This window comes from Ceratotherium simum, chromosome 9 (assembly GCF_057802395.1).
Source record: "Ceratotherium simum simum isolate JZ-2026a chromosome 9, ASM5780239v1, whole genome shotgun sequence".
Classification (NCBI taxonomy): domain Eukaryota; kingdom Metazoa; phylum Chordata; class Mammalia; order Perissodactyla; family Rhinocerotidae; genus Ceratotherium; species Ceratotherium simum.
In genome coordinates this window covers 40,727,587-40,748,130 of record NC_141908.1, presented here as the reverse complement: position 1 = coordinate 40,748,130, position 20,544 = coordinate 40,727,587, and the positions used below count along the sequence as shown (strand labels likewise).

The following is a 20,544-nucleotide window of genomic DNA, read 5'->3' as shown; positions in this document are numbered from 1 at the left end:
ATTCCCCAGCGTATTTATCCCATTCTACCTTGCTTCCTTGACTGGCACGTGTCTCAGTGCCTTTAGCCTCCTTTGGGTGGTGGTGGGGGGGTGGATTATTAATGCATTCATATGCCTCCCAGAGCTATTTTTATGGAAGAAGGGAGAGTGTGAGTTTCTCAAATGTGAGAACTGCTAAACCCTGGAGATTGTATTTTATAGCAAACACTGCCATCCCACTGGAAGCTTCTAGATTTACAAGCATCGGGCCTCAGTGGTAATACAGAACCTTTAGGCAACTTTCGGTGCAAATCCACCTATTTTGTTTTCACCACATGTCACAACAACCTCTTTTACTCTATAGGCCATTCAGAAGTGGCTGAAGCAGGAGCATATGCCATTCAGAAGATCAACAAGACCAGACGTAGAGACCAGTGCTCCGATTATAGCTCTGCCACAAACACTGCTAGATCTTTGTTCCCATCTGTGAAATGAGGGCATTAGACAAGACAATCTCTAAGGGCCATTTCAGCTTGAAGGTCCATGAGTCTAACATGTGATCTGTGACTGGTTATGGGAGGCCCTTTGCAAAACCCCCCACGTGGAGCTTGGGACACACTTGACATAGCCTACATTGGGTTTCTCCTCTTGTAGGGAGCACGTGGGAGGCTCTGAGTATGTTTTTGAACCAGTTGTATCAAGACCTGTATATCTTGTCCAGGAAACAGCTTGAAGTTTCTTTGTCTGAAATTATACATGCTTTTTAGATATTTGTTAAAGAAAATGATATGTACATTATACAATGTACATATATGTTTATATACATCTGCACACATATATCTACCTATATAATGTTAATTATATAATATAAATTATATATCATCTTTTAAGATATTAAGGAGAAACTTGGACTTAGTTTCCCAAATAAGGTAGTCACTTGGGCTCTAAATCTTCGGCATTTAAGCAGCATGTCTGCACACACACACGCATACAGAGGGTTTACTGCAGACCATGGGCAAACCCCTCCGCAGTCTGCCACCATCTGCAGGTCAGCTTGTTTTCCATCAGTTCAGGGCTTTGACAATGTGAGCACAGTTGAAGACTCCTACCTTTAGGCAGAGGGCAGACATGGGATAAAACATGGCATTGTAGTTGACAGGGGGTAAAGAGAGAGTGGAAGACAGAAGGAGAATGGAAGCTGTAACCAGCCTGAGTCATTTGATGTCCTATGACTTCAATATCTTTGTGTAACCAAAGAATCAAAATATGGTCTAGTTGAGCAAATGGCAGCCTCAATTTTAGCATATTCTAAGAGTATGCACATTGAATTGCAGTATTTGTAAGCGTTCTAAGTAATAGAAAAGATTATGTCCTACTTTATGACGGCTAATGTATCTTTTTATCACCAGAAAATGGCTGTGAAGATAACTGGGAGAAGAATGAGCAGACTGGAAGTTGCTACCAATTTAATACTCAAGCAGCTCTTTCTTGGAAAGAAGCGTATGTTTCATGTCACAATCAAGGAGCTGACTTACTGAGCATCAGCAATGCTGCTGAATTAACTTATCTTAAAGGTAGGTTTAAATTAAAGGTTTAATTTGCATGTGGTAGAGCAAATTGCTGAAATTGCAATGATGCTGTCTTCTATTTTCATATCTAGGTATATTGTTTTGTATCTTCTCTTGGGATTTAAACTTCAACACTAAAGCCTGTAAGCAAAAAAGTACAGAATATAGTCCTGTTCCATCCATTAAAAATACATCTCGTGATGGAGACTAAAGAGAGGTTAATGCTCAGAAAATGGGTGGGATGGCAAGATTGATGGGCTACACTAAACCTAAGTGAAAGGATTTGAAAAAAGGTGAACATTCAACTCTTTGAACATTGAAAGGTAGAGAACTCAGGAAGGTAAAGAAGTTGGCTGAGTCGCACTGGATGGCCTCAGTAAAATGTCCTCAGGTTGGAGTAAATGAGTCCAGTCCTCAGGAGCTAGGAGAGTTTTAAGAAATCCTAATGTGGATTTAATGACATGGACACATGGAATGGATGGGATTTTGTTTTATTTTGTTTGTGGGGTGGTGGTATTTTTTTAACTTTTGATTATGAAAACTCGAATCATATAGATAAGAATAGAAAATAACCTAAAAGAGACCTATGTAACCACCACCCTAACTAAATATATACTAACATTTTGTCATATTGCCTTACATGGATTCGTTCCCTTCCTTCCCCTTCCACTCCCCTCTCCCTCCTTTCCTGCTTCTCTCCCTTTAAAGAAATAAAGTGTTAATAGAGTTAGAGTCAAAATAACCAGCCCTTGAGTGTTTTACAATGTATATGTGTTTAAATACTATATATGTTTTCATTATACTATGTTCTATGCTTTAAAATGATACAAATACTCTCTTATTTACCCATGTGTAAGTTTATCCATTGTTAACTCCTGCTGTATAGTGTTACACTGTATGAATAAACCAGTTTATCCGTTCACCTGTAGAAAACAGGACGTTTTCAGCTTTTGCTATTGCAAACACCTCTGCAAGGAGTATCCTTGTAGGTGCCTCTTCTGGCAGATGTGTATGAGAGTTTCTCTAGAGTAGGAATTGCTGAGACATAGGGTGCACATCTCTTCACCTCTAATCAAAAATTGCTTTCCAAAGTGGCTGTATTAGTTTACACCTCTGCTAGCACTTGGTATTATCAGACATATTAATTGGCCAATATGATGATGTGAAATGATATTTCATTTTTGTTTTACATTTCCATGATAATTAATGTGGTTTTGCATCCTTGTAATTTGGTACAGGTTTTCTCCTGGTAATTTGCCAGTTCATATCCTTTGCCCATTTCCTACTGAGTTGTTTGCTTTTTTCTTATTGATTTGTTATAGTTCTTTATATATTCTGGATGCTAATCTTTTGTTGGAGGATTCAAATATCTTTTCCTAGTCTTTTTTCTTTTCACTTTATTTTTGTGGCTTCTTATCACAAAAAAAATGTTAATTTTAATTTGGTCAAACTTGTCAATCCTTTCCTTAATGTTTTATGCTTATTTATATTATTAGCAAATCCTTCCTTAGCCCTAATATGATAGAGATATCCTCTCATGTTTTCTTCTAAAAGTTTATAATTTTGCTATTCATATTTACATCTTTAATCCAACTGTAATGTAATTTATAGAGGTGGGAAACTGTCTTCCTCCACATGGATGGTCAGTTGACCAAGCACTATTTATTTCACATTTCCCCTCTGATTTTTTAAGCCACCTCTAATAAATATAAACTCCCCTATTATATATGTGTTGTTTCTAGGTTCTCCATCTCATTCCTTTGGTCTATTTTTCTGTCTCTGTGTCTATTCCACAGTTTTAATTACTCCAGCCTTACATAGTAAATCTTGTTTCTAGGTGAGCAAATCCTCCCTTATTCAGTTTTTTTCTTGAATTGTCTTGGCTATTTTTTTGAGCATTTATTCTTTCATAGAAATTTAAAGATTCACCTTGTTAGTCTCAATGAAAAACCACGTTGGGACTTTGGAATAGCATTGAATTATAGATTATTTAGGGAAGCACTGCTGTCACTACATTATTAAGTCTTCTCATCTATGAAACTGGTATACTTTTCTACTATCTAGGACTTTTTTTTATGTACTCAGTAAAGTTCTGTAACTTTTCCCATCAGAGTACCGCACATCTTTTACTGTAAAGTTTATAAATAGAAAGTTTTCATATTATTTTTAAAAATCAAGAAACGCAAGTTACTGAGTCTCAGATGATTTGTTCAATGAATGAAAAAAATAATCATGATATATGATGATGATGTTCAGACAGAGTTACTCAATGCTTTTCATACATTATTTTATTTAATCATATGAAGCAGGTATTATGATGATGATGATGATGCTCATTTTGCAGATGAGGAATGTGAGGCTCAGAGAGGAACTGTAACTTGTCCAAGGTCACCCACGAGTAATTAGCAGAGCCAAAATTTGAACACAATCAGTCTGACTTGAAAACAAGTTATCAGGCATGTACCTGCATTCACCTTTTATAAGACTATCAACTTCTTTGCAGGCAGAGATGGGTCTCATGGGTTGTTTTTTCCTTTTGCACAAAACTTGAGGCATTATTTCTATATATTAAACAAGCACCTATTGACTAATTCAGATAAATCCTGTCACACTGTTTTATAATAATTGTAAATATTTGATAAATGCTAACTATGAGCAAAGCCCTAATATCTAATATCTCCAGATAAATTAAATGATTTAGTCATCATTTCAACCTCATAAGAGAGGTATTTTTATCCCCCTTTACAGATAAGGAAATTGATGCTTAGAAATAATATACCCAACATCACACAGCTAAGAAGAACCAGAATTGAGATTTGAATATCAACATATATAACTCCAGAGCCCTTACTTTTTATTATATTACTTACTCTTCTTAGACATCTTTCTTTATTTCTTTTCGTCATTGAAAGTCTACTGGTCTTTTGTTGTGCTTTTTGCTAAAGCTTTATTCAGACGTCCTTTCTTGCTTATAGCTTTAACCTTTTCCTGTGTTGTGTGGTACTTGAGTTGATTGACCTCTAGAATGGAAATCTGTCAGACAAGCTTAATGGGCTAGTGTTGGGCAATGGAATTCTCTTTCAGACCTTACTGAAACTTTACAAAAAATATTGTTGAAAGCAGAAAGTGCCGATAAATTTAAGTTTCCTGGAATATTGACATTTGGGAAATGATGACTTCAATGATGGAGAAAAGTGTCCAAGTGTGATGGTCAACACCCTACCAAACAATCTAACGCTGCACTTGGAGGAATGAATGTTGCAGGATTTCTTTTTGCATCAGTTTTCTTTAATAACTCGTAAAAGTGGATAGTATGTTAAAGGACCCAGTTGTCTCCTACCCCTAGCCAGACACTCCCCACATTTTATGTATATGAATAATTTTAGAGGTATATCTCTTTCTAATGTTTTGAGCTACTCTTTCACTGTGAATGCTGTTTAGGTATATCAATATGCCTAATTATGATTGCTGGTTTCCCAAGACCCAAAACAGCTATGCTTTAACATCTGAAACTCAGAGTATCCAAATCTTTAAAATTTCTTGAAGTTTCTATTGCATCTCTGCACTGAAAACTACCATGTGTAAATGTTGAGGTAGGAGCAGAGAGGCCAACAAAAGTGAATCAGACAGAGATTTTTTGATCCAAGTGCTTGATCTAGTTGGGGAAATAAGAGTTGTACATGTGCAGAGCATAATGGAGAATATTATTGCCAAAGGACTTCTACTTTGGTAGCTAGTGGTCGGATGGGACCAGGGAATCTGCTGCCAGAAAAAAAGCAGAAGCAGCCCCCTTGAAGATAAGTCCCATGCAGTCTGAAAGAGCTTCCTTTTTCCTTTTTGCTTGCCAGCACCTCATTAGTTTTGTTTTGATTTTGTTTTACTAATACAGGCGCCCAGGGGTGGGGGATTTGGTTTCTTTATACTCACTGGATTTTGTTTAGGAGTCAGATTTCCCATGGCTCTGGCCTTCTCGGGGGAACTCTAACCACAGATTCACCCCAGAGCTAGAAAGAAGACCTGACAGTCCCCAGAGCAGAAATAGCACATTTCCGTTCTTCCAAATTTGCCTCCACCCTGAGGGGCTGTTCACTTTGAGCTACTTTGTCAGGTGCCTGAAGGCTAGGACACTTCTAAGTCAGGGCCCCTGCTGGCTGTGGCCTTTCCGATGCATTAGAAGAGGCTCTTCTCTGGCTGATCCCAGATGTGTGACTGTTATCAGGCCCTGTAGTCTTTTATTGTGGGCAGAGGAATAGAAATACATATATATAATATATCAGATGTATCTGTGTGATTTGCATGTAGAAAACCATATCCAAACTTTAAGAACCATTTATATGTATATAATATAATGTTATAATTATATTTTATATGTACATATACAGATATATAGATTATATGTATAATACAATAATAAATCATACATAATTCCCTGGGAGGAATTAAGAAACTGTTATCAAGTGTTTTACTGCTGAGAATATTTAAAAATTTTGTCAACATCGTCCTTGTCTTCTGTAGACCATTTCATCAGTTGCTCTGCCTCGTCTACATGGCCCTCAATATCTTCAAATTCTTCCTTCATGATGTTGAAGTCTTACCAGGTCCTTCAGTAATTCTGTTGACTTCCTTGACAGTGGTGTGAAAATCCTTTCCGTCGTTCATACGTTCTTTTCATTCTCTTTCCAATACATGTGGTCCTATACAAGCATGATTACATCCATTGCTTGTGAGCATATGCATATTGAGTGGCATATCTGCAATTGGCCTCACTATTTAAATTATTTCTGCTTCTGTGTCTTTCTCTCTATATTTTGCTGATGGCATCTGGTTGTCAAATAATGAATTTGAATGATACATCTCCACTGTAGCATGTGTGTTTCTATGTGCAGGTGTGTGTGTGTGTGTGTGTATGTGTCTCCCATTCTGTATCTCCAGCCTTAAATGTCTCCTTTGGACTGTAGAGCTATATATTCCATTGCCTACCAAACAGTTCCTGTACATATTTCTGAAACAGTACTGGTAACACTTTACCATTTTGGAGATCCATATCCATTTCTGTCTACTAGATTGAAATCTTTATGAGGGCAAGGACTTTGTCATCTTGGTTTTTATATCCTTAGCACCTGGCAAATAATATGTACTTAATGAATTTAAATCAGTCTGGAATACAATCAAATCTTCAAAATCTAGATATACAATAGAAACTGCTTTTTCTATATCAGTACAAGAGGGTTAAAAATAGTGAAACAGCTATTCTGGGAAGATTCTGTTCCTACCTTAGAACAAAGAGCATTGGACAAGGTAATAGGAAAACAGAACTGAATTAACTTATCAGCCTTTGGGTTTCTCAACAGTCTGAAGTTTTGTTGTCTGTCAGCATCACCTGCCTTTGTTGGATAGACAGCCCCATCCTACAGGGATTCCTGCCTTACAGCCAAGGCCTTCAGATATTTTTGCTATTGGTAGAAACTTAAGTCTGGCCTAGCTAATAACTTAGCTAATTTTGTCACTTGTTAAAATTATGCAATTCTTACAGAAAAAGAAGACATTGCAGGAATTTTCTGGATTGGCTTAAATCAGCTGTACTCTGCTAGAGGCTGGGAATGGTCAGACCACAAGCCATTGAACTTTCTCAACTGGGACCCAGGTAACTGCTCCCTCCTCCACCTACTCTGCACAGAGCAAAAACTTCAAAAAACTAAGAGCTTCCCACTTACTGAGAGCTTATAAAAATTTCAAATCTTGACAGCTCTTTTTATGGTTACCTCTCAGAAGAATTTTTTTTCCTAAGCCCTTCTTTATTGTGATATCATTATAGCCAAGTTGAACTACACCATGGACAACTAAGCATTTATCTCTAACCTCTAGAGCAACCCTACATTTTTAGGAAAGAGCAGAATGAGCCCCATCACATGGCCCAGGAGCCATTCTGCATCCCTTAGGGGACATGATATGTAGGACTGACCCAGGCTGTGTTTCATCTGCTGCTTAATTCTAATACAGAGATATTCTCTCATCTTAAAACTCTTGGGGTCTCCCACTGTAGCACACAAATACTGACAACGTAATGGTTATATTTTATTACACAAATAAATACCTTAAAGAAAAATTTGTAGTGAATAAAACAAACAAAACCCTAGTTAGCCAAAAGATTTTTTTCCCCCAAAAGAAGGTTTAGATACCTTTTTTAAAAATGAAATGTTAGGCTTCTGACCAATGTAAACCTAAAAGTTAACACCAACTTCAGTACAAAAGCATTCTGTACACATATTATAAAAACAACTTAAATGCAGTAAAATACCAATAGGTCTTTTTAGTTTAATGAAATTTCATTATTAATAAATAAATTCTCTATTATCTCAGTAAATAGAATCTTTAAAAATAATTTAATCTTTAATTCAAGGCCTTAAAGGCATTGCAGAATCATAAATTAGTATATTTATTGTATGGAGTAGCAGATTAAGAGCTACTGACCTCAAGATATGACAAGGAAGTTGATTGGGGCCAGAGGTTTGGGTTTTGGTTTTGTTTTTTAAATTAACTACAGTATATCAGTGTGTTTCCCCCGTATCCTGTATTTTAGAAGAAAAACATATTTAAGCACATAGTTGTCCATTAAGGCTTATACATTTCAATTTAGTAGAAGGTTTTAACTATTTTATGAGATCCCATAAAAGCAGAAAATTAGGAATACAAATTATTTTTTCTAACCACCACTCTGGCCCTAACCTTCTCCTTCTAACTCTTTGAAAATCTTTTCCTTTAAGGTATGCCTAGTGCACCTACAATAGGTGGGGCAAGCTGTGCAACAATGGATGCCACATCTGGTCTGTGGCATATTTTTTCCTGTGAAGCTCAACTGCCTTACGTCTGCAAGAAACCGTTAAATAACACAGAGGAGTTAACAGGTATCTTTCTCACTGTCTTGTACAAAGAAGTCTTAGAATTACAGTTTTGTGAACCAGCCCTGATGATCTAGTGGTTAAAGTTTGGCGCACTCCACGTCAGTGGCCCGGGTTCAGTTCCTGGGTGCAGAACCACACCACTCATCTGTCGGTAGCCACGCTACAGCAGCAGCTCACACAGAAGAACTAAAAGGACTTACAACTAGAATATACAACTAGGTACTGGGGCTTTGGGGAGGAAAACAAAAGAGGGGAATATTGGCAACTGATGTTAGCTCAGGGCGAATCTTTCCCAGCAAAAAAAAAAAAAAAAATTTCCTATTAAAAAAATAAAAATTACAGTTTTGTGCAGTCAAGTAAATGCATTTCAGATACCTATCTCCACCTTTCCTTCCCCTGATATTGCCAATGCCAGCAAGTATTTGATTTTGACCCTGTGGTTAGATATTATCAACTATATATGAATAAAGCTTTGCTTTGATATATGCCCATAAAAAGGCAGAGAGATTCTCGACAGGAAATGTATTCTGTTCACAGGTGGCTCTTATTTCTCTAGAGCAATGTTTCTCAAAGTGTGGTCCGCAGACCAAGAGCATCAGCATCATCTATGCCTGTTAGAAATGCAAATTCTCAGGACCTACTCCAGATTTACTGAATCAGAAACTCTGAGGGTGGGACCAAGCAATCGGTGTTTTAAGAAGCCTTGTAGGTGATTCTGATGCACACAAGTTTGAGAAGCATTACTCTGGGTCCAGGTCTTATGTATTACCTGCCCTGTGAGAAGTCAAAAAAATGATGGACACAGGAACGTTCCCGGGCTTCCTTACCCCCTGCCCCACAATGCCCACCCCTCCTCTCTCCTCCTTTGCCAGGCTGGTTCCTTAGGTCTTTGTGTTGATAAATCAGGTTGAAAAGGAGAGGTGCAGAGGGACAAAACGTCTACAGGGAGGGGGTTTTTCCAGGGAGTTTGTGGGTAAGAGAGACACAGAACAGCTGAAGTTTTGGGGAGCAGAGAAGTCTGAGGAGTCTGTGAAAGGATGGAGAAGAGGAGTGCCCTTACTGTCTTGTACAGAGCCCACCGTATACCTGGGATTTGATTAAATCCTCACTGAATAAGAACAATTAATACTCAAAACTGAGAGGAATAAAGGAGGTTTTAAAATGTCTTGCTTTAAGGAATGTTGGGGGGAGAGAATATAGCATAAAACTTCTTATCCACATGGAAGCATAAAGCCATTTTTTAAGATTAAAAAATAAGTATATAGAATAAAGAATGTAAGAGGATGTTTTAAAATAAGAGGGGAGGGCCGGCCCCGTGGCTTAGCAGTTAAGTGCTCGCGCTCCGCTGCTGGCAGCCTGGGTTCAGATCCCAGGTGCATACCGACACACCGCTTCTCTGGCCATACTGAGGCCGCGTCCCACATACAGCAACTAGAAGGATGTGCAGCTATGACATACAACTATCTACTGGGGCTTTGGGGGGAAAAAAATAAATAAATAAAATTATAAAATAATAGGGGATAATGAACATTCGTCTTCCAAGTTGATTCAAACCAAATTTAGTCCACACAAAAGGCATAATGGAAAAGACAGCACAAATGAAAATAAATCAGACTTGCTGATGATAGATCAAATAAATATCCCGTAGTAGCAATTATTAAGTAAATCATGATGTTTCCACATGATTGAATAATATGAATTTATTAAAATAACTGTGCCAGCAGGAAAATACAAAGAACAGAATGAAATGATATGCCTACTCATCATTTTAATCTTGTAAAAATATGTATTCATAGAGAGAAAGACTAGAATAGGAAAATGATTGTTTTAAGTTCAATTATGTGTGATTTTGTTCCTCTATTCCTTTATCATAATTGTAAAATATAATAACAAGTGCTATTTCAGAACCTGAAAGTTAATTGAGTTATCTTGCAAGTGTGAGAAGCTAGCTGAACCTGAATTTTATCCTTTAATAGAAAACAAACTGTCTACATTTTTAAGATGCTGTGTTTTCGTACAACAAACATTCCAAACAGTTCCAAATCCATGAAGTCTGAGTGATCAAACTGCTCTCTGGTTCTATTAAGAGGGGTAGAAGTATTTTGTATGGTTTTGTATCTCACTCTTTTTCTCTCATCTTTCTCAACCACCATTTGAGTGAGTTTTATCATGGTCAAAACAAAGCATCACTAATTCCATGAGGACTATAGGTCTAGCAGAGGGGAGGAAAGAAGAGGTCCAGAGATGCCCTTTTGCCCTTTCCCTCTGTTGCTGCCATCTCTTGGGTGTGGAGTAAACAAATGTCTTATTCTGTTCCTTAAAACTCTGCCTGCCTTTGTTCAACAGTGAGCATTAATGCACATCCCCTTGCTAAACTGACCATATATGAGAAGGAGACTCGACCTCATAATCTCTCAAAGGCAGAGGCTGCAAGGGAATCTAACAAGTCCCGAACCAAGGAAGAGATTTGTCAGCAACTGGCTTACCCCACACCTTTCTTTGGTCTCCTAGGACTAAGAGCAATCCCTCCTTAAATAGTTTTGAGCCCAGCCATGTAGCGCATTTATATCACATTCAAGTTGTATCATTATCTGACTCTCTGCAGTCACTCTTATGATGCTATGTATACATTAGGCACCACATAAATTCATGTCACTGTACTATCTGACATCACACTCTCCAGTTTTCCAGAAGCCTTATGATTCAAGAAAGAAGAGTTTGCAATGTTATTGATTCTAAATATATGTATCTTTACTGGAATGTAAATAGCTGCTTTCTTCCCAGATGTTTGGACATATTCAGATACCCGCTGTGATGCAGACTGGCTGCCAAATAACGGATTTTGCTATCTGCTGGTAAATGAAAGTAATTCCTGGGATGAGGCACATATGAAATGCAAAGACTTCGGCAGTGACCTCATCAGCATTCATTCTTTAGCGGATGTGGAGGTGGTTGTCACAAAACTCCATAATGGGGGTAAGTTTTTAAAATATCCTATTTTAGAAGTTTAAAACATTTTAAAGTATCCCTATTTTCAGACTCTTAGCAGGAATGAAAAACTTACAGTTTGATCCTTATAGATCAGCACTGTCCAATAGAATTTTCTGCAATGATGGAACTGTTCTATAATCTGTGCTGTCCAATACAGTAGCTACCAGCCATGTGTGGCTTTTGAGCACTTGAAATGTAGCTAGGGCAACTGAGGAACTGAATTTTTACTTTTATTTAATTTTAATTCATTTACAAATTAAAATAGCCACATGTAGCTAGTGGCTACCGATTTGACAGTACTACCATTGATTGAATAATTTCCCTCTTCTCATAAGCTAAATGCTATTTAAATTGCTCCAAATACTTAAGTGATGATTATTTCACTTTTGTAATTATTGAAAGTTAAAGACTGAAGAACAAAAATACACTACACTGCCAGTTAAAACATCTTCCTAGGATTCACTAATAATAGCAGCTAATAGTAGATTTCTATTGTGTGTGAACATGATGCTAATTTTTTCACCTGGGAAGGCAGCATAGTCATTCCAGGGTAGTGATGGACAATATTCTTATTCCAATTGGAATATCTATGATTGTATTTGTAGAATTTCATTATTTCCCAAAAGCAAGGCTTACCTAAACCAGATATCAGAAACACCCAGCCCACAGGTCATCGTACAGCTGTTCCATCTGTGTACTCTACCTGCATAAGTGATCTCAAAAGCCCTCATCACACCACCTATCTAACTTGCCAACATTTTAACAGGTTAATTAAGAATACACTCTTCTGAATTAAAATTTTAAAAGAGAAAAAAAGAGAATACCATCAAGGCTCTTAAAACCCCATATCAGAATGTAAAATCAGTAACATGTACATATTGAAGTATATAATTGAGTAAAACCAAACTAAATAAAACATTGTTCTTTTAGATGCCAAAGAAGAAACATGGACAGGCCTTAAGAACGTAAATATACCAACTTTATTTCAGTGGTCAGATGGTACTGAAGTTACTCTAACATATTGGGATGAGAATGAGCCAAATGTTCCCTTCAATAAGACTCCCAACTGTGTTTCCTATTTAGGAAAGGTAGGAAACCCCTTGTGGTTTATTTATATTCTTATTGTTATTCCTAATAATAATATTAAGATTACTTTGGTTGGGATATTTGTGTTTAACCTGGGAAAGAAAATAAAAGCTATGAGCCCTGTGGATTGTCTTTCCGGTAGCTACTGAAAAAAAGTAAATAAAGCAACAACGAAACAAGCAATCCATTTCCTGTCTGAGAGTATCTGCTGGTCTGAAACAGATCAGGAGACTCCCTTTAGAACTCAGATTCTTGTGCCAAATAGGTTCTAATAACTTGCTTTTTCTAAGGACCATCAGTGTGATATTTAGCATGTAGCCACAATTTAACCTGAAAAATCCCATCTTCTGAATTCATGTTCAGGTTAAGTTTTATATTAACCCTACTTTCAGTAGTTAAAAAATATTTTTATTAAACAAGTGGGTCTAACTTTGTTCAGAGAACATCTTACTCCTGTAGAATGCTTAAACATTTATTGAACATGCTTTACTTAAGAGTCCAAAATGATCTGTATCTTGAGCAGAGAGGATATACGTACCTCTGCATTTTTGTTTGGATCACTTTCCTGTGGACTCCTAATTGTTTAGGAGGTTGATTGTGTCACCTAAACTTCTAAAGAGACTTAAGTGGAAGCAATAAATGGTATGTGTATTTAGAAGTGTTTCAGGAGTGAAAATATATTTAGAAAGGTGTCAAAGATGAATTTAGAAGGATGTCACTTTTGGTGCTCTATTTAAAAGGATATCCAAGACGTCTTTCAAAGAGTGTCCAAGATAGAGATGAGGTTCCGTAGACGAGAGTGAACTGATGGCATACCTAGTGTTCAAAACTAACCCTTATCACAATTGACTTATTAAAATTTAATTTGAAGAAAGCAGTGACTTAGTAAATTAAGCAAAATAAATGTTAAGTAGTATATTTGAAAGAGAGAACTTGGAAGTCTAGGCTGAAGTAGAGTTGGAAGAAACTGTTGATTCTAGAATTCTTGGAGAGTAGCTATTCTAACTACCATCATCATTTTACATATGAGGAAACTGAGACAGGGAGGTAGTTGACATGCCCAAAAGTTTTCAACCTATGGATGAACTTTGACCATGTCATATGGAAGAAGGCTAGAACATTGGTAACTATTTGTGGGCTGAGTTCTTCTCTCTCCAACTTCTATACTGAGTGTCCTTTGATGGTTTTATTGTTACTCTTATAAGAAAATGAAATTCATCCCCACTGTGACCTTGAGGTGATGCTGAAATAACAGGCTGTGGGCCACAACCTTGCAGGCCTGTTGGGTAGCATTTTCTAGGAGTATGTTCTCAGGTTTGATCATTCATTTATATTCATTCTCTCCCTCTCTTCTCTTCCTCCTCCACCTCCCCCTTTCCCTCCCTCGTAGTTTTGTGAGAAGAAACTATCTTGATTTAAAATAAGTTAGAGTTCAATTCTAAATATATGGCAAATAATTTCTCTTGTGGGAAAAATTTTTTTTTCTATTTTTTAAAAGCTAGGTCAGTGGAAAGTCCAGTCATGTGAAGAGAAACTTAAATATGTATGTAAGAAAAATGGAGAAAAAATGAATGATTCAATGTCTGATAAGATGTGTCCTCCAGATGAGGTATGTAAAACCCTGGCAAAAAATTTTCTAAGCACTATTACACCTTCTTGGTTAGGGATGATAGTTTAGACTTAAACAATTCAGACTTGGAAAATAAAAGAAATTACTAGCTTCTGTCCATTTGCATTAGAGCAAGCCAGAGGGCAGAGAATCATAGTTTATTGGCATTCTTACAGAAGGAAAAAGAGTTACCTATTCTTTAATTTCTACAAAAATGTACATGATTACTATCCTCAATGCTGATATCTTTACTTCTGCCACTTATATTATTCCTGTTCAAAAATAATTCAACCAACAACTGTCAAACCCTTATAATGAGCTAGGTGCTAGGGGTAAAGAGAATTAAGACACACCCTCTGTCTGATATAGGCTCACAGTCTTGTGGAGCTTATCCATGAAATTGTGTCCCACCCATCAAGTGTAAGAAGTCACTGGCCATGTCCTTAATTTCCATAAGTTGTGAGATGTTATCAATGTAGCAAACCTTGCTTGTCAGACGGGGACATCATCAAGTCTGGAAAATGCTGTGATAATATTTCTCCTCTGATTTAGGGCTGGAAGAGACATGGAGAAACTTGTTACAAGATTTACAAGGATGAGGTCCCTTTTGGAACCAACTGCAATCTGACTGTAACTAGCAGGTGCGACCATCAGTAAACATGTACTAGTGAACTTTTAACGCTGGGTTCCTTTGCTAAATAATCTTCCTAAGAAAAAGGTGCATCTTTAATTTATATAGTACATCAGTCATTGTAAAAACGCTTGCTAATTTTACTCTTGTTTTGTAGATTTGAGCAAGAATACCTGAATGATATGATTAAAAAGTATACTAAATCTCCAGGAAAATACTTCTGGACTGGCCTGAGAGATCTAGGTTCACGTGGAGAGTATGGCTGGGCAAGTGTTAGTGGAGTAAAGAGGGCTGTAACCTTTTCCAACTGGAACTTTTTTGAGCCAGGTAAGTGCCTTTGCCTTTAAAATAGTGGAAAACAGTGACGTGAAATGCAGCATCCCTCCCAAATATGTTCTTCACTGACCTTTGAAATGTGAGGGAAATGATCTTCAGGGCTAAAGTCCATCTATGGAACCATAAATAGAAGCAGTGACTATGTCTTCTCTATTAAATCCTTGGGCATAACCCACTAAAAGAAGCTAGAAAAGTCAGTTCTCAGAAACCACCATCTAATGCCACAGAGCTAGAACCACCTATGTGAGTTTTTTATCTTTTCCACAAAAGTCTCAAACAGAATCTAGACACTTCATTGTGAAATACTTTACATTTTCATCAGTCTGCTTCTTACCTTCTTTCTTCAAAATTGAGTGTGTTTATTTCTATTATTCTCAGTGGGTGAGAATTAAGGAGGCACTATGTTGTGAGTATTATTTATTCTGAAAGTTAGTTCATCCTCCTTTAACCAGCCTAAAGCATTGACTGTCATTAGCCATAGAATCAGAACGTTTGAGTCAGAAAGGACCTCATAAGTCCCTTCTGATTTTAGAGTTGAGAAAACAGAGGCATAGAAAGGTGATTTACTTGACAAAAGTTACGTGGTTATTCAATTGCTAAAATCCAGATCTCCTGATTTCTAATCTGATGCTTTTTAGATGATTTTGGCTTTGTATAGGACAGCACTTATAAAACATTTGACTTTTCTCCCTTTGAATTATTTATATTTTCTTGTGTTTGTACAATGTGATCATTAAGACCATTTTTTTATAACAGAAATTGGAACATGTGAGTGTATAGTTAAACACAATATTTGAAATAGAGAATTCCCACAAAATTTGTAACACACGGTCATCACCATAAACGTGAGTGGTATTGATAATAACAAAATCATCTTTTTACTTGTAGAAGATAGAGGATACAGATGCTAATTGTGGTTAAATCTTGTCTTAAATTAGAATATTCTAATATATAAAACACATGCGATTTCTTTTATAGACACCTAGACATCTTAGAGTCAATGTCACATTCTTCATGGATAAGCCTCAGTGGTTGGAGAGGTGCTCAGGAAGTAGTTACAGTGGCTATTCTCTCAGTCCTGTAGCCAGAAAGAGTGCCATTAAGCTCTCTTTGCCATTATTACTTCTAGCTTCAGCCAGCTTGGTCTATCATAGACAAGCCATGGGTAGGAGGAAGAACAGGGGAAAAAGCACACCCATCCAGGGTAACACAGCATTATTTTTCCCAGTTCCTTGTTCCTCTTGCTGGCCATGTCTAAGTATGAGACATGAGACCATATGGCTTCTCTGTTTGGTGGAATAGAAGTTGTCCTCATTACTTTCCAATGTATGCTCTTCTTGTCCTCTGCCCACTTCAAGCAGTGTGGTATAATGGAAAAGGGAGCATGGCATTTCGCCAGACAAATCTGGGTTCAAGCCCTGACTATGGGTTCATAGTCCACTCACTATGCTTGTGGCCAGGTCACGTATTCTTCATCTGGAAAATGGGTCTGATAATACAAACTATCTTTCACTGTTGCTGTAAATAAATAAAATTCTGGCTGCCATAAAATAAATAGTATGTTACCACATGCCTCCTTCTACTTTTGTTGTACTGGCCTTTCCTTTGGATCTGAATCTGGGAGAGTTTTGTTTTGAGATTTACTAAGTTGCTTAAAAACTGTTCAAAGTCGTTAAGCTAGTATGAACCACTTAGACCATCCTGAGCAGCATAGTGGTTTAGGGTATGGCTCTGCACACAGACAATGTGGATTCCAATCCTGAATCAACCACTTACTAACATGTGACCTTGGACAAGTCACTAATCCTCACTGTACCTCCGTGTGACAATAGAATCCACTCTATAGGTTTGTTGTGAGGATTTACTCCTCCTAGAATAGTACCTAGCAAGTAATAAGCACTTTCTGTGTTACCATCATTGTCATCATCATCATCATTTTTGTGAACAATACGTTTCTTTCCTCCATTTTCTTTCCTATTCTCTCTCCCCATCTTGACTCAAATAAAGAGTAGAGCCACTTGAAAATGTTTGGTCTTGATTTAAAAATGTAATTTTTAATTTAACTTTCCAATTCAACCCCAGCTTCTCCAGGCGGGTGCGTGGCTATGTCTACTGGAAAGTTTCTTGGAAAGTGGGAGGTAAAAGACTGCAGAAGCTTCAGAGCACTTTCAATTTGCAAGAAAAGAAGTGGGCCCGCTGAGCCTGAAGAAGCAGCCCCCAAGCCTAGTGACCCCTGTCCGGAAGGCTGGCAAAGTTTCCCCTCAGGTCTTTCTTGTTATAAGGTAAATTAACATTCTCATTCCATCCCTCAAAGACGTTATCTTTCTGCTATCCTAGTCCATGTCCTTGTACAAATTATGCTCCTTCTCAGGCACCTATATAACCTACGAAAGTGTTTGGGAGCACAGAGTCCTTGTCAGGGCATCATTGAACCTCTGGTGTCAGACAGCTCATCCCCACAAAAACTCATGTCCTACCCAAAACAGCGGGACCAGAGCCAGAACTCTCTCTTTCCTAGGATTCTTTTGTTCTGGGAAGTGGGTGAGTTGCGTGCTGTGCTAACACTTCACTGATGATTCTCATATCCCTCTAATTCTTGTTGTCAAATGAAGAGTTCCATCACTTCCTACAATGTAAAAAAATTTATTTTAGGGTCTGTATCAGTCAGCTCTTCCCATAAACAAACCGTTACATACCACCCCAAAATTCAGTGGCTATGACAACATTTAGTCTCATGTTCACAAATATCTGGGTCAGTTAGGGTTTGATGGCATATGGGCTTAAATGGTCAGCTCTGCTTTCAACTATGGATCAGCAGTCCTGGGCTCCAGGCTATGAGTTGGGGTCTGCTGCCCTTCAATCTGGGGCTCAAGCTGAAGGGGCTTGTTCTTCTCTTAGTCAATCAGTGGAACCTGAGAGGAAGCCCAACCATGTAAGCACATTTCAGGCCTCTGCTCATTTTACCTCCACTAACATCCCACTGATCACAGCAAGTCACATGCCGGGCCCCAAGTCAAGGTACAGGGAAGTATACTCCACCCAGCAGGAGGCCATGGCAAGAGTGTGTAGTTATGTTACAGGGAATTGAAGAATCGGGACCAGTCATTCAATCTACCATTGTCATCTGCTCCTCCTCTTTTTCTTTTGAAATGACTATGGTTCCTTTGGCATAAAATTAGTCATCACAAACCAAAGCAACAGTCCAAAGTGGCAAGGTTTGTTTTGCCATCTTCTGTCAATGTTCACACACCAGTGCAGTCTGCCCTTTGATTCTTCTTCATCAGAAAATAGTATTGTACTTGTGCAGGTCTCAGTGTATTATGTTCAAAATTATGTTGCTAGCACATTTCTTTGCAGAAGTCTGCTCCCAAACCATTCATATGTATCCTTTAAAGCCTTACCTGCTGGTTCAATTTATCTCTCAAAATCCTGAGAATGCAGGAGAACATGGTGTCTTGTTCCCCAGCCTGGCTGAGGAAGGTCATCCATTTGACAACAGTGCCTAGCACATCTGCTGGCCTTTAGTTGACACTTTCAGCAGGACCTGTCCATGTCACCGTGTATGTGCATTTACCCACATCTTCATTACACCTATAAGACTCCAGGGGACTACCAATTTGACTATAATGGGCTTTAAAATTATGAATGTTTTATGATTATACCAGAAAACAAGTTAACATTATATTTTGTTAAGCTATTTCATATAGAAAGAATTGTAAGAAAGAGGAACTGGGAAGAAGCTGAGAGATTCTGCCAAGCACTTGGAGGACACCTTCCTAGCTTCAGTCATGTGGATGAAATAAAGGAATTTCTTCACCTTTTAATGGACCAGTTCAGGTAATACTTTTAGAATGAGATCTTCTATGCTAAATTTGATGTCCTCTAGGTATTCAGAATTGACATGTTTTATTATCTAAAAGGGTCATTCAGTGCTTAGCAGTCTTTCAACATTAAGCATTTTTATGTGCAAGACACTATGAGGGATTCAAAGATGCGGGAGAGAGAGTCCCCACGTTTTGTGTAGCATAATGAAGTCCAACAGTGTGGATAAGAAAAGTATGGTGAAAAATCTAGAATGTAGGTAAGGAGGGGCCATGGGAATTCAGAGGAGGGAGGAAGTGTTTCTGGGAGGTATAATTGGGAAAAGTAGTATGAGGAAGGATCGTTCTTGGAGGGTAAGGTAATATTTTGAAAGGTAAGATAGGAGAAGGAGCCAGAGAAAACAGACCGTAAGCAAAGGTACCGAGACCAGAATATACTACAGATACAGTTGAGGAGAAATGAGTCATATAACTTAGCTAGAAAATGGAATTTGGATACTAAATGGAACGTCATTGCTTGCCAGGGAAGGAGGTTGACCTTAAGTCAGTAAGCAAAACACAAACAAAAACAAAGCATGTATGTGTGTGTATATATATGAGAGAGAGAGAAAGAGTCAGTAGGTAGATGCAGGGCGACTAATTAGAAGGCTAGTACAGCCCTCTGATGGAAAGCTACAGTGAGGAAGGGCAGTAAGAATGGAAAAATAGGGAAGTGATCAGAGATATTACAGAGACAGAATCAGTAAGCCATTGCGATTGTGGTGTTATGGTGGAAGGAGGATTCCTGGACAATTTTCCTGATATCCTTAAGGACAATGTGGAGAAATATGGGCGAGGTGATGCTATCATAGGAGGAAAATTTCACTGAAGCTTTGGGGACAATCGTGGGTATGAGGAGCTTCAACTCCATAAATTTATGTTTTTCTTCCATTACTTTTCCGAACCAAAAAGAAGAGCCAAATCTGTAAATCAAGGCTTCAGGGTATACCAGGCAAAATTATGGAAAAGAAACTACCAACTGCACATATCCTAGTGAATTCTTTCCTGATCATTGTGACTCAAGCAAACAAAAACCTCAGAGAAAAACATCAAGAAAATAAACAAAACAGGTACCAAAACACAAAGAAAATCCAGTTAGCCTTCTTCTCTAGGACATTAAATGTAAGAAGAGATTTTGAAACTGACATGTAAAGAGTTTTGAGGTGGAAAATGTTTGCAGTGTATTAATTTTAGTTCCCAATTACATTGCTTTTCATTTGTGAGGATAGTAATTGATATATGTACCACCTATGCTCCCTTCTTGAAAAGAAAATTTCAAAGACATTTTCCAGCTCAGAGATGAATAAAAAATCAAGAACACATGAATAGGTAGTTTGTTTTAAAAGAATTGGAAGGAAGAATATCTAACATAAAAACAAAGCTCCAAGTCTAAATAATGCAATATATGTAATTATAAAAATAGAATGAAATATCCTAAATCCTGAAAGAGATATATAAGGACATTTTCATAAAACCAGGTGTTTAACTCTGTTTATAAATAAATACTGGGACGTAAAGAGATAAAACAATTGTGAAAAATCAAAGTATAAATTCCTCATTTTACCTGGAAATCATATTTAAA

At 37.6% G+C, this 20,544-nt stretch overlaps 1 protein-coding gene across 2 annotated transcripts in view; it reads left to right on the top strand.

Moving 5' to 3' along the window:
• LOC101395501 (CD302 antigen) overlaps positions 1-20,544 on the top strand; it is a 122,595-nt gene that overhangs the window by 12,304 nt on the left and 89,747 nt on the right. For both annotated transcript variants that reach the window (XM_087435277.1, XM_087435275.1), the window contains exons 4-13: positions 1,389-1,553; positions 7,081-7,191; positions 8,312-8,452; positions 11,234-11,425; positions 12,371-12,528; positions 14,025-14,135; positions 14,688-14,776; positions 14,924-15,093; positions 17,185-17,384; positions 18,797-18,939. In XM_087435277.1, coding sequence (XP_087291403.1) covers positions 1,389-1,553; positions 7,081-7,191; positions 8,312-8,452; positions 11,234-11,425; positions 12,371-12,528; positions 14,025-14,135; positions 14,688-14,776; positions 14,924-15,093; positions 17,185-17,384; positions 18,797-18,939 — 1,480 coding nt within the window. The remainder of the gene's footprint in view (positions 1-1,388; positions 1,554-7,080; positions 7,192-8,311; positions 8,453-11,233; positions 11,426-12,370; positions 12,529-14,024; positions 14,136-14,687; positions 14,777-14,923; positions 15,094-17,184; positions 17,385-18,796; positions 18,940-20,544) is intronic.